The following is a 13879-nucleotide window of genomic DNA, read 5'->3' as shown; positions in this document are numbered from 1 at the left end:
TAATATGCATGTGTTGTGATGATTTGCAGCGCGTTTTGTTATATGCATGTGTTGTGAGGATTTGCAGCGTTTCTTAATATGCATGTGTTGTGATGATTTGCAGCGTGTTTTGTTATATGCATGTGTTGTGAGGATTTGCAGCGCGTTTCGTTATATGCATTTGTTGTGAGGATTTGCAACACTTGTTTTGTCAAACTAATGAAGATGTTTTCTTCATTTGCTGGTGTTTTTTCAGTTTGCTTGTGTTTTCTTAAGTTGCAGCATGTTGAGCTTTCTCGGCCACCATACTCTTCTAATGTAGTGCATTGTGAAGTCCGGTATGTCTGAGTGGACTGTTGAATATTTCATGGCACCGACGGAGCCCCAGCTGAAAGAGGACTGGAAGGAGACAGACTGTAAGGTAAGACTGGGAGAGGATGTAGGCAGCACCGTGGCAGCGTGCCCAACTCTAGCAGGAGCTACTGTCTCAGCTCGGCCTAAAACACAACTACATCTCATCCCAGCCTCACAAGGGCTGACAGCAGCACTGAGCTTTTACTGATTGACCCGCACAAGCTTACAGTGGATGCCAAGATATCTCATGGCTTTTTTGACATGATAAATAAATAGAGGTATCGGCAAGTAAAACAATATTGTGTTTAAAATTGCTAGTGTTGTAGGAATGTAACAATATTATCAATATTGTTGTCTCGATATTATCGTGGCCACATGACAAAATAGATGGGTCTTCCAGGCAAAAAGTTTAGTTTTTTTAATCTTATTCTAACAAAAAAGGTCTTTAAAGTTGTGCTTTGGGCCATTATGCTTTGTCACAGTATCTCTCAAACGAACCAAAACCAAAAGCACAACTTGGCTTAATCCTTTCATCAAGTCAGATGTTTTAAATGTTTTCACTATACGTATATTCAGTGTTGGGGAGTAACTAGTTACATGTAACGGCGTTACGTAATTTAATTACAAAATTATTGTAACTGTAATTAGTTACAGTTACTAAGAAAAAATGAGTAATTAAATTACAGTTACTTATGAAATTTTTAACGATTACAAAGGGGATTACATTTGAATATTTACACACATCCGCATACAGATTTAACTGATTTCTTTCCCAAATTGCACTGACTATTCTGAGACATACCGCCCTGATAATTTCCGGGATGCGGAAATACAGTCTGGTTCGTAGAATTCAGTCATAAAAACGGAATGCCTAACGCGGACGGAATATGCCACATTTTGGATGACTAAATCAAAAGTAGGTCAGTACACTTGAATCAAAACATGACATCGACTAGTGTCTGTAAATATAAAGCCCCAAAAATGCAAAATATGACTTGCACATTCTGCGTGTCTGTGGAGATCAGGCGCGGACTGGACACCGAGAGAACCGGGACAATTCCCGGTGGCCTGGCAGCCGATTTTGCCCCACTATTTAATATCATTATTGTATAATTGCCTGCCGAATGTACTAAAGCGATCATTTGCGAATCCGCCATTTGATAATTAAATCTCTAATAAATCATGAATTGTTAGTCATGACTCGCGCGCTCTCCGCGCCTCCGCCAAACGGTTTGGATCAGAGTAATCAATGCGAGAGAGAGAGAGAGAGAGAGAGAGAGAGAGAATAGAATAGAATAGAATAGAATAGAATAGAATAGAGTGGACTGCTGGAGCAGAGAAGCAGAACTACTGTTCAGGGTTTCAGGTCAGTTTCATCTGTAAAGATTGTCTTTGTTTTTTATTTATTTAATCAAGCAGCAGCACGTTGCTCATCAGTCATCACTCAAAATACTATATAAAGGACATCATTATTATCTGTTGTAATGTTACAGTAGTAATTTAGCTGAAAAAAAATCAGATTTTTTTATAGGTTTAGGGGGAGCTACGACAGACAACAACACAACCCTTACGAAAATTAACATTTTAATATTTAACTATAAATCCAGAGAAAATGGTTACTATTTTTTAACTGTGATAACCAAAAATGTAAAATTATTTTACAAATGTATTTATTTACAAATAAATACAAATCCATTTGCAAAAAAAAAAAAAGGTTATTTTACTTTTATATAGGCTAATAAACGCATGGTAATTTTTTGTAAGGGAAAAACATGACTTGTGTACAGTATTAGGATTTTTCTATAAAGATATTGTAGTATTGTAGAGTATTGTATTGTAAAGTATAGTTTTGTTCAATCTTGAGTATTAAAGTCACGAGAGAGATGGATAACAGGGCAAAATAAAGAGACTGAAGAGAAAAATAGAAGTGAAGGTGCAGTTCAGGAGAGAACTTTTAATTATTTTGCATGTCCCCAAATTAAAAATTTAAACCTTTTTTATTTCAGGTCAATACAAAAAATAGTTTTGTCCATGAATTTGTTTGTATGAGTTTGAATTTTCCAGTCTGAATTTTTTTCCCAGTCCGCCCCTCCTGTAAATTAATGGCAAAGACTAAGTTTTCACTAAAGCTGGTGTATTCCTTTAAAATAAAACCTGTATTGCCATTTCCTTCAAAATAAAAGCTCAAAAGTGCAGTATTAATTGCTGACAGCTAGCAGTTTAAATGGGTAACGTACTGCAGTCCAAATTCAAAATATCTCTTTCAAGTGTAGAAATTAGGAAAGAAGTGTTGTAATTTTCCAACTACAATGTAATGCAAAAATAATATACCTATGAAATATTCATTGTTATTTATTTTACAGTACAATTGTTTTAGAATATGGCTGTTACTGTCATTATTATATTATTATTATTATTATTATTATTATTATTATTATTGTTATATTCTAATTTGTTTGGCTTCCAAAACACTAGTGTGAATGTAATTTTGACTGAAACAGTATACCACAAATAAAAAGAGGGTTGAGTCCCTTTTAAAGTTTAGGTTCAAGTCAATTCACTTTTTCGGACATAAGTTTTCTTAGTAAAGAATATGGTTTGGAGCTCTTAATTTTGGACCGTCAAATTGCATTTGATAGCATAATTTAATAGCCGAGCCAGATAATGAACGAAGAACCGGACATCACTACACTGCAGTGTTGTGAACGCGCTCGAGAAGAGAAGACAATGCTGAATAAAGTCGTAGTTTCTTATTTTTAGACCAAAATGTATTTTCGATGCTTCAACAAATTCTAACTGACCCTCTGATGTCACATGGACTACTTTGATGATGTTTTTCTTACCTTTCTGGACATGGACAGTAGACCGTACACACAGCTTCAATGGAGAGACTGAGAGCTCTCGGACTAAATCTAAAATATTTTAAACTGTGTTTCGAAGATGAACGGAGGTCTTACGGGTTTGGAACGACATGAGGGTGAGTCATTAATGACATAATTTTCATTTTTGGGTGAACTAACCCTTTAATATCACAATATAGTATTGTGAGATTTTGATATTACATCCTTACTGGTTAGTATAATAAATGTCCTGTAAATTCATACATTTGAGTTGTGTACATTTAAGAATTCGTAAAAGGACATGATGCTCATGTTTTCATATTTACTCATTTATTTGTTTAAAAGATATTTCCAATGCAATCTTGTATTAAATCTTTCAAAATGCATGACTTGCATACACCTATCAAGCATGTTTTTCATTTCTGCATTAAATAAGTTTGGAATATATTATTATAATGAAGAAAAAATATATATTAAAAGAATTACCTTTTAAGTAATTTGGCATAAGCTTTTATTGTTTTAAAAAACTGTATTTTTTATATTAATATCAATATTTATTCAGAGCTAACATGAAATGCTTTCAGAACTTTGGCTACCATTCTGGAAAGGTTCTTTCAAAATTAAGAGCAAACGTTCTACTATTAATGTTAATAGTACATTTGTTTAAATTCATATGCTCTTTAATAATGTCCTTAAAACAATATTAGCGCAAAGAAACCTAATAAATCGTTCATGGAACATTTTTTTGTGAAAATTCTTCTTTTGTTGGACATTCATGTGATATCTTTCAAATGTGGCAATTTGTTTCAGAATGTTTGGAGAACATTCAAAAGTAGCATTACCATAATAAAAAACATTTAAAAAACTGGACTAATGTTTTCATAACTTAACATTAGTTGGGTTCGTGCACATGGTGGTTAAGGATTTTTTTTTAAGTGGAAGTAGGTCTTCCAGGTATCAGTTCGGACATTGCATAATTGAGTTATGGTCTTTGATGTGAATGGCCTTAATAGAGGAAATGATGTCACAGAGGACCACTGCAAACCCTCATGATATGTCTCTTTGAATAGATAATTCTACCTAATAATCATTAGACAAGGATAGACAACATTGTTTTTTCACGCATCTGTCAGTTCTGTGATTTTCAGCTTTTTGGTTTTTCATAAAGTATTTTTTTTAGGCTAGTGGAAAGAAAACATGCACTTTTACAGACATACAGTACTTCACCTAAAACTTTAAATTCTGTCATTACTCGCTTTCAAAACCTGTAAGACATAAATGTTCACAAGAGTACCATGGCACAAAAAATATTCTCATAGCTTCATCAAATTATGGTTGAACCACTAATGTCACATTGATTATTTTAATGATGTCCTAGCTACCTTTCTGGGCCTTGAAAGTATCAGTTGTGTTGCTGTCTATGCAGGATCAGAAAGCTCTCGGATTTCATCAAGAATATCTTAATTTGTGTTCTGAAGATTAAAGATGGTTTTACAGGTTTGCAACAACATGAGGGTGAGTAATTAACAACAGAATTTTCACTACTATCCCTTTAAGTTTATTATTATTATTATTATTATTATTGCACTTTATTTATTTTATCTATTTTTAATGTCTTTTAAGGCTAATTTCTTCTGCACTGAGCTAAAAATCTCCACTTTAGCAGGATTTACATTGATAATAGTTGTAATATATATATATATATAGAGAGAGAGAGAGAGAGAGAGAGAGAGAGAGAGAGCTCTTTTTAAAGCCTGACCATGTTATCCTCTTTAGGATCATAGATACACAGTATTAGACGTGTGAAGCCGTAACCTAAGATCTCAGAAAGTGTTCAGTTTTCACTCTACCTGAACCGGGACCAGTGGTTGCACCCAACGGTCAGAAGGCTCCAGGTCAGACAAATACTGCTTGGCAAGGTAAGGGGGAAGGGAGCTTTGCCAGAGGTGTCCATTACCGACAATCTGCAAACTGTGCCAAGAGCTGCTCTTCACAGCTTTATTAAGACTGAGACTGTCCCTGGCCCTGCTTACTGTAACACTTTGTGTGTGGCTTCAATGCAGAGGATGATGCTTGGTATCAGGCTGTGGGAAACTTTGGTCACCACCATTTCTTCGCTTTTCTGAGATGACAATCCAGCAGATCAGGAGAAGTACTCTGTATGAGTATTTTACCCTTCTATGTCCAAAAAATGACTCATAGCTGATATTTTCTCATTTAAATACATGATTTTTTTAGGTTCAGTGCTCTTCTAAAGGTTTGAAGGATTTTCCAATCTACTCACAGGAGTCTTTTAGGATCACTTGGGCAATTTAACACCTATATTGTAAATTCAGATCATTTTTGAAGCTACTCCAGTGTGTACATTATTTTATTGTTCATATGACCAAAATTGATGGCACTTAAATAACTCTTGCCATTATATTTCCTTAGAGGAACCTCTGATTAGATATTTTTTCTTGAATGCCTCAGCTTTTGTTGCAGCACATAATCTCTTCCAACATCTCATGAGTGTCAAACACGCATCTCGTTCTCTCAAATACATCATTGTCTTTTAAGTTTTGTGATTCACTCTCAAATAAGAAACTGACTTTTTGTCTTGAAGCTAAAAAACCATTCAACAGACACAAGAAACTCTGTGGCTCGAGCATATTTTGGACAGTGGTATAATTTTGTCAATCAGAGAAACTCAATGCAATGAGTGGTGCTCTTATCAAGGCCTAATTTATGATACTTGTGCACTAACACTGTCTCATTACAGTGTGCTTGACGGTCCCTAAACAACAGCTTCAAAATGGCTGATGGTGGATTTGGGAGACAGGAAACGGACTGCGCTATTATTTCATAGAGTGCATACAATTACAGGCAGAAAGCTCTCAAACAAGCATCTAGGCCTGGGGTTCACTTTAATTTTTTTGTTTTGCAACCCACAACAGCAGATAACTGATTTTATTCAATGCACATTCAAAGTGGTGGCATTGGACTGTATAAATATTTACCCAAAAGGCTTTTATAACTTTATGTTAATGCTTTACAGTAAAGTATAGACTATACATTATACATTTGACGGTAAGACAAAGTTAAATAATTAGAATAAATGCTGTTCTGTTATAGACTAAAGAAATATACGCCTATATTTTTTTAATTTTGCTTTTGCAGATGTCAATTACAAGGTTAACTGCATCATTTAAATTACTGTTTGTTTAATTAGACGATCGCTGTAGTTAAAGGAGGAAATAGCTCCCCCTACTGGCCAAAGATGAAAACGCAAGGTTAAGTCAGTCCATTCGTCAACAAATATGGGCTCTGCAAATATAAGAAATATATCCGAGAAAGGATATAATATCAGTAAAAAGGACAAACGAAGCTAACGAAAAGACAATGCATATCGTTTCTTCCGAAATATATACGCATATGTGTTTCGAGGCTATGCATTTGAGCTTTTATCATCATAATGCACAAAATAGAGCATAAATATATCCCTGTGTAAACAGGCACGGCAGATTGTAGTAGCCCAGACAATCGCAGCATGTCTCCATTCAGTGCCGCACGCCCCTTTTCAACACTAACTGCAATTCTGGACAGTCTTTCATCAGTGTTATTATGCATTTACGCATACATCATGGATGATCAATGCATGCATGCACAAATGTTCTTTACGGCAGAAAAAAAGCATTTGTCATCAAAAGAGCATCAATCGATTGTAATATCGACCAATACACGCCTTCAATTGTCTCGCTCATGCCCTAATATGAGATGATGCAAATACTATCAGAAAGATTGAATAGCAGGTTCTATCCCAATTGAATATATGCATTTGATAAAATTGTTTAAAGAAATCCGCTGATTGTCATGTACATGTAGCTCAACTGGTAGAGCATGGCGCTTGAAATAAAAATGTATGTTATAATAGGCTAATATAATAATAAAATTTATAGATTGGGATATAACGCACGTCGAATGCATAAATAAAAGTGGCATGTAACGCATCTAGGCTTAAAACATTAAAACGTCTTTCCCAAAATGATGCAGAATAAAAATACTGCACTTCAACTCACCTTGAGCTGCCGTTCCTCGGGTGCTGAAAACACTTGCTATCAAAGTGGCCACATACCAAATCATAGTACTATTGCCAACCAGGAATAATAGCTCAAAGTGCCCCTTTCAATAAATCTTTCATATTCAGTTTCCTTCGTTTCCAGTCTGATACCCTGCTTATCATATCCTGTGCTCTCCTCTCTCAGCGTTTTCCTTCATTTTTTTCCCCTGCCCGTCCTTCCTATGGCATCCTCCCCCGAAGAGACAGAGCACCTGCACCAGCGCCTTTATGGAAGACGGAGATGTTCCGAAGTGCAAAGTGAAACCAAGTGTGGGAATGTAGCCATTGGGTCCGCCCCCACCGCGCTCTGATTGGCCAGCGCCAGGCGCTTTGGGGCGTGTATTGGTTAATCATCCGCCCCCTGGTAGTAAAATGGCATGGCAGATGCTCTTATTCAAGGTGAGTTGGAGTGTGCTGGTGTAGTACAACTGCTGCAGTATCATGCGCATTAACAGAAACCAAAGTCCGCACCTCTATGGATCTTCTCTATTGTGTCTCTTTTTGAATGGCACATATGTTGTTCTAGATCTACGCAGATGTAGACGAGACTGTAGTGCGAGTGCGTTATAATGAGCTTTGACCCGTGCGGTTTTAAATTCAGCTTGCAATGTGGCTGCAAACTTCACTTGTGCACATTTCCTCTCAGGCATGACATTTTGATTCTGATGAAAAGAGTGCATAAACATAAAACACACACACACACGTGTGCACACTAAAGCAATCGATGTGGCAACCAGTATCATAAGAGTTTTAAATGTGTTACAGTGTGCATTATTTAACTAACATTATTTTTACGTTATTTTATTTTATTATATTGTATTTTTGTTGTTGTTGCTGTTGGCACTGTAACCAAAATAGGGAACAAAAAGAGTCTGAAACTCTCTCTTCCCACCATGTAGGCTACCTAGCTAGAAAAAGTCTAAATAAGGTTATTAGTTGTCAAGAAATAAATAAACGATTGCATGCCAGAATTTTGATAATTATAAATTTAACAAACATAATAAAAAAAAATCATTTTATCATACTTTTATTAATCTATCTATCTATCTTATAGGTTTTCACATACCGCCGATCAATATGAAACTAAAATGAATGTATGTGATGAAGAATGGGGCGTTTATTTATTTATTTATTATTTTTTAGATGTATTTATGTTTTGTGTTGATTGCATTTGTTGTTGAATGCAAAATGCAATGGCTCTAATATTATTACACTGTATGGTTTTATTTACTGTAATATATCTGATAATAGTTTATCAAACTATTCTAATAGGTTAGGCTAGGCTATATCTAATAGGTTTCACAAAATAAATACATAAAACATGGGATTTGTGTTTTCATTGATTTAAAGAAAGTCATAAGACACCTGGAAAAAGCCAACAACAATCTCTGAAGTAGTGTTCTTAAAATGTCAGGCTGGGAAAATACAGTACACATGATTTTACAGTTCATGGTCTACAATATCAAACAGTTAGAATTCTAAATCCTGCCAGTCATTAAATCATGACATTGTTAATTATAAGCACCCAAATTTTCATTTTGATCTCAGGTTTGTCCTTGCCAATGTCAAGTTTTCTGTTGTCAGGGAACATTGACTGCAGGCAGAGTTAACAACCCACTTTTAATTTTTAAGCTGAACTAAAGCTTTATGTACAGACAGACCGTGAACCTTTATTTTGTGAGACAGTTGTCCTTTGTGGTCTGTTCAGTCCACAAGGAAACAAAACTGTCCCATGAGAAAGCAATTATCTATGATAATGAATGCTTTGAACCAGAAAATACAGACTATAAACTGCACTCTCTGTGCTTGTGTTTGACAATCATTCTGCTTGGAAGCACCACACGTATCTGCATGTGAGCCTTAACTACACATCAGATTAATCGCTTCCAATTGCTTAGGTTTATTCTACAATATTAAGATTATAGATGCCAAAAAACAAGGAAAATTTGTGAAAATCTCCATTATAACATCTAGATTAAACTGTTATTAATTGTGTTATTTGGTGTTTGTAAGTCAATCATCTCCAATTCTCATAATCTAAAAATAATTATTCTTAGACCTAATATAGCAGATTTCTGTGTTTATAAAGTCGGGTATTTAGACTGTAAGTTCTGTAAGTTTATATTCCAAACACAGAGTATGTGAAAACAATGGTATTCAATCATAAGATGGTTAAGACTGAATCATTTGAATCAGGACTATGCAAATCTGTTTATTGTTACATCACTACACGTCGTGAAGGATTGATTTTACTTCACATTTCTAAAAATAAAGGTTCCAAAATGGAGTTTACACAGTGATTCCATAGAAGAAGAATCTTCCAAAGAATATTTCAGTGAACACTGAAGAAGAATGTTTTACGGATCTAAAAGACATTTAAAGAATCTTTTGTTCAATGGAAAGATTAATGGATGTTATCCCTCTGGAGTCAATTCACACGTAAACACGTTATGAGGCATTTTCTCCTGATAACCCCAAAAGAACTTAAATTACACTTTCAGTTTTGATCGTACAAATAAGAGCAATACATCAATCGAATCTGTAAAGGGTCTACTTTTTTGTATACAGACATAATAACAGCATAACTTTGTGCAACTTTGTGAGTAATTAATGACAGAATTTTCATTTTTAGGTGAACTATCTCTTTAAGTATAACTCTCCAAGATTTGATACTTTTGACTTCAATTTAATGATTTTGTGTGAATGCCAAAGTGTCCCTTTTTTTAATTTGCAATCACTCTGTCACCTTCAGGAACGCTGACTCATCAACTTTTAATCAAATACCATTGCATTTTGTCTTGGAGAAAACTAATTATTGATAGCTGCAGGCCTCACTGTCACTTTTACACTAACATATCTGAATTCAGTCAATTCATTCTATAGAACAGGAATGAATTATAATGTAAAGTTCATCAAATTAGGTCAAAAACTGGGTGACAGACATCTTTAAACATGTTTGAATGTTTGTCAGTGACAGTCCTGTCATGGTCCAACTATCTGTTTTCGGGCTTCATCTGCCATGGAATAAGTGCCAAAATGCAATGGCTCTAATGTGTGTAATCCTTGCCTCACGTGATTCCTACAAGGGCAGCTTGAATTAGGAATTAAACAGCTTTTCCCAATGCTTACAGTGATGCCTCTCCAACAGATGCTTTTCTAAACATCTGTTGTCCTAAGCAAGGACACGCATGATAAAAATCCATCATGTTGCAATAAAGTTGTATCAATTATCTTCCGTTTAAAAGTGGAAGGCTTAGTGACTTGATTGTATTATAGATACACACATAAATTAGTATGAACCCTAATTTGGACAGCCTAAATTTTCTGATCATATTAGAATATTTACAGGATTTACAGATTTTTAGGAAAAAAATCAAATAAAATAGTTTTGTTAAATTAAATAAAGACACAAAAGCTACCATTATTTTCTTTTTCTTTTTTTGTTCCATACATTCATAGACAGTGCTAAATGAACTTATAAATTGTAGCCAATATACACTGTTATACTAAATTAAATAAAAACATAAAAGTTTCTTTCTTTTCTTTAATTTTATAAATAAAAAAAAGATTCGAAAAAGCAAATAATGGCTAAAAGTACAGGCCTCTGATACTCTAACCATTTTTGGGAAAAATATGATGGGAATGTCGTTTTGTTCTTAATGTCAGCCAAAAAAGTTTTAGTGTTTTTACCCTAGAGTATTTATTGTTGAAGCGTGAGCCCTTGACACATTCTGTTTCTATAGGGATGTGAGGTTGCCAAGTAATACCAAGAAAAGACTAACTCTTGGCAACGGCAGCGTGTCACGGCCTCTGCTACTGAGAACAGGCATTTTTCCCTTAACTTCATTTGTCCATTTAAAAGAGTGGGTGTCAGTATGTGAGCATGAACTGTGCATGGTGTACTTTCACTAATGTGGCAAGAGAGCATGTTTTTGTGCACCCAGTTCAGGCATGAAATTGCAATGATACGGCTGTTTTGTCAGACAAATATGCATGATTTCAGACATGTAGCTGCAAAAAGGTTTTATATTAGCTTCACTTGAATATTTAAGCTGCTGAAAGTGCACTACTATGCTGCATCTTAAATAAACTAGTGGTCTTAGTAAAAGGATATGACTTATTCCACATGTTGTGCTGAAAATCACTGACTATATGAACAGTGTGTGTTTTTGGATTGATTTTGTTATTGCAGTGTAAAAGTGTTGATGTTTTTTTTTTTAATGTATTAAATATATATTGTATATGTGCATCTATAATGTATAATTCCAATCAATAATGATAAACCTAAACTTTTCATACTATTTATATTATCTGTGATTATTGTATGAATTTTAATATTTGTATATTATTATTATTATTATATAATTAACAAGTATATTAATATATAAATCTTTAAACATATATTATACAATTATTATTTATATTACTTATTTATAACATTATTTTCATCCTTGTCGCCACTGAATCTGCTGGTGAATTTTGTTCAACAACGAGATTAACAGAAATACCTCAAATATTATACATGCATACTATCTATGAAGTCATCTGTATGGTATTCTACTCCTAAAAGTGGATGAAATAATTCAAAGTAGATATAGAGTATAGTACAGTATATATAATATGTATTATATACACATTTAAAATGTGTTTTTTCTTGAAAGCAGACCAAAAATATTGATCATACACACATACATTAGGGGTGTGTCCTAATGTTTGTCCAATCAAATCCTCTCTAATATCACCTTCAGCTAACTAGGAATAGCCTACAAATATTTTCAACACATCAGAACTAAAAGTCATCTGATATTTTAGCAGTTCAGCATTTTATGTCAGGGCAAATCAATCAATCAATCAACCCAGTTCTGTGATGGTCGCTGACCAACCATCTCTTTGGCTGCCAGATTGATTCTGTTGGTTGGTTTAACTGTATTTCCTAACACTTTGAGCTGCCATCTTTGTACTGCAATCTAGTTAAAAACCATCCGAACCCCCAATGCCGTGAAAAATGCATATGAAAATAAGGGTGCCATAATGCATCACAGTAGCAGTAAACCAATAAAAACTTTAAAACAAGACCTACAACTGATGTTACAGACTTTATGCTGCTGATTAATAACCGTCATAATTATCAGAGTGCATTGTACTAATGATGTCAGAGACTGAACTTGAGTAGGAACTGCTGTGGATCCACTGCAATCAAAGAGCGCCATAAATTGAGCCTTGGTGAAAATCCACTGTTACCAAGCAACCAAACACACACCATGAAACATAAGAAACGTGCTGACTGTCAGGAAGGTGTGTGAACTGCCTAATGTGATTGAGCTGTGATGGAGGAGGCCTAATGACATGACACATGAAAAGCTTATATACATTTTTGTACATTACATACACGCTTAAAAGCCAGACAAAATGTCCATTTGTGGGGTATTTATATGTGTAAATCTGTCCACAGCAAAATCCTCCCATATAGGGATAGAAAAAAAACAAATACCCATGACTAAATCTCTAATCCACTTTATCCTGTAATGATGTGTCTCATAATAAGCCTGCTATAGTAGTGGTACTGTCCAGACATGCTCAGGAGGTCCACGCTAAAGCATGCGGCATGAGATTTTCCAAATATAATCTGGAGCTATACAGAGTAAAATGAGATGTTTTTTGCTCTTCATATACATGTTTTATTATGTGTTGACTTCCTAGCACCTCCCTGTTTAAAACAATATGACCAAAATCTTTGATATAAGCAAAATACTAACATACGTAATTTTACACATATTAAACCAATAACAACAAATATTTACTAAACAAATTTTTAGACTGAGACAAGTTTTCAAACTTTGTGGAGAAGCTCACCAAGAAGGCTAAAGAACGTCTTCTGCCTGCAACTGTCTTCACGAGATCTCGCGATGAGTGATGTTGAGAACGTGATATTGTTATTGAATTGATTCAACACGTTTTTTGAAGCTGAGGAAGCAAATACGCAACTTCAGTCAACCCTAAAATGTTAAGTTGAATGAACAAATATGGAAACGGTAATGTATTTATTTATTTATTTATTTATTTATTTTGCAAACAACTGAACTTTTGAAACAACTAAACTGTTAAACACAATTTTTACAGTGTATTTACAATAAGTGAATTTAACTGAAGGGGGCTCCATAGTGGAAAAAAATAACACAAATCTAACAGGTGCATTAAGGAAAGACATCAGTGAAAAGTGAAAAAAAAAAGTGAAAGTGAAATGGCATTCAGCCAAGTATGGTGACCCATACTCAGAATTCATGCTCTGCATTTAACCCATCCAAAGTGCACATACACACACCAGAGCAGTGGGCAGCCATTTATGCTGCAGCGCCCAGGGAGCAGTTGGGGGTTCAATGCCTTGCTCAAGGGCACCTAAGTCATGGTATTGAGAGTGGAGAGATTCGGGCAATTCCTGCCAGCCCGAGACTCGAACTCACAACCCTTCGATTGCAAGTCCGACTCTCTAACCATTAGGCGACGACTTCCCCACGTATCACATAAAATAAAAAAATTGTGATTTTAATAGTAAAAATGCTACAATAAAACTTAACTACGGCAAGCTCTCTTACCATATGTGGTGGAA

The 13879-nt window shown here is 34.8% G+C and overlaps 1 protein-coding gene across 7 annotated transcripts in view; it reads right to left on the bottom strand.

Moving 5' to 3' along the window:
* The window catches only part of LOC132108080 (protein turtle homolog B-like), a 92527-nt gene extending 85020 nt beyond the window's left edge, over window positions 1-7507 (bottom strand). For all 7 annotated transcript variants that reach the window (XR_009424403.1, XR_009424404.1, XM_059514577.1 and 4 more), the window contains exon 1: window positions 7232-7507. Coding sequence is in view for 5 of the 7 variants with exons in the window: in XM_059514577.1 (XP_059370560.1) it covers window positions 7232-7295 (64 nt within the window). In the remaining 2 variants the exon portion in view is untranslated. The remainder of the gene's footprint in view (window positions 1-7231) is intronic.
* Window positions 7508-13879: the final 6372 nt, after the last annotated feature.

The sequence above is a fragment of the Carassius carassius genome, chromosome 28, assembly GCF_963082965.1.
Source record: "Carassius carassius chromosome 28, fCarCar2.1, whole genome shotgun sequence".
In the NCBI taxonomy this organism is placed as follows: domain Eukaryota; kingdom Metazoa; phylum Chordata; class Actinopteri; order Cypriniformes; family Cyprinidae; genus Carassius; species Carassius carassius.
Note: the sequence above shows the minus strand (reverse complement) of the source record. Positions and strands in the feature narration are given on the sequence as shown.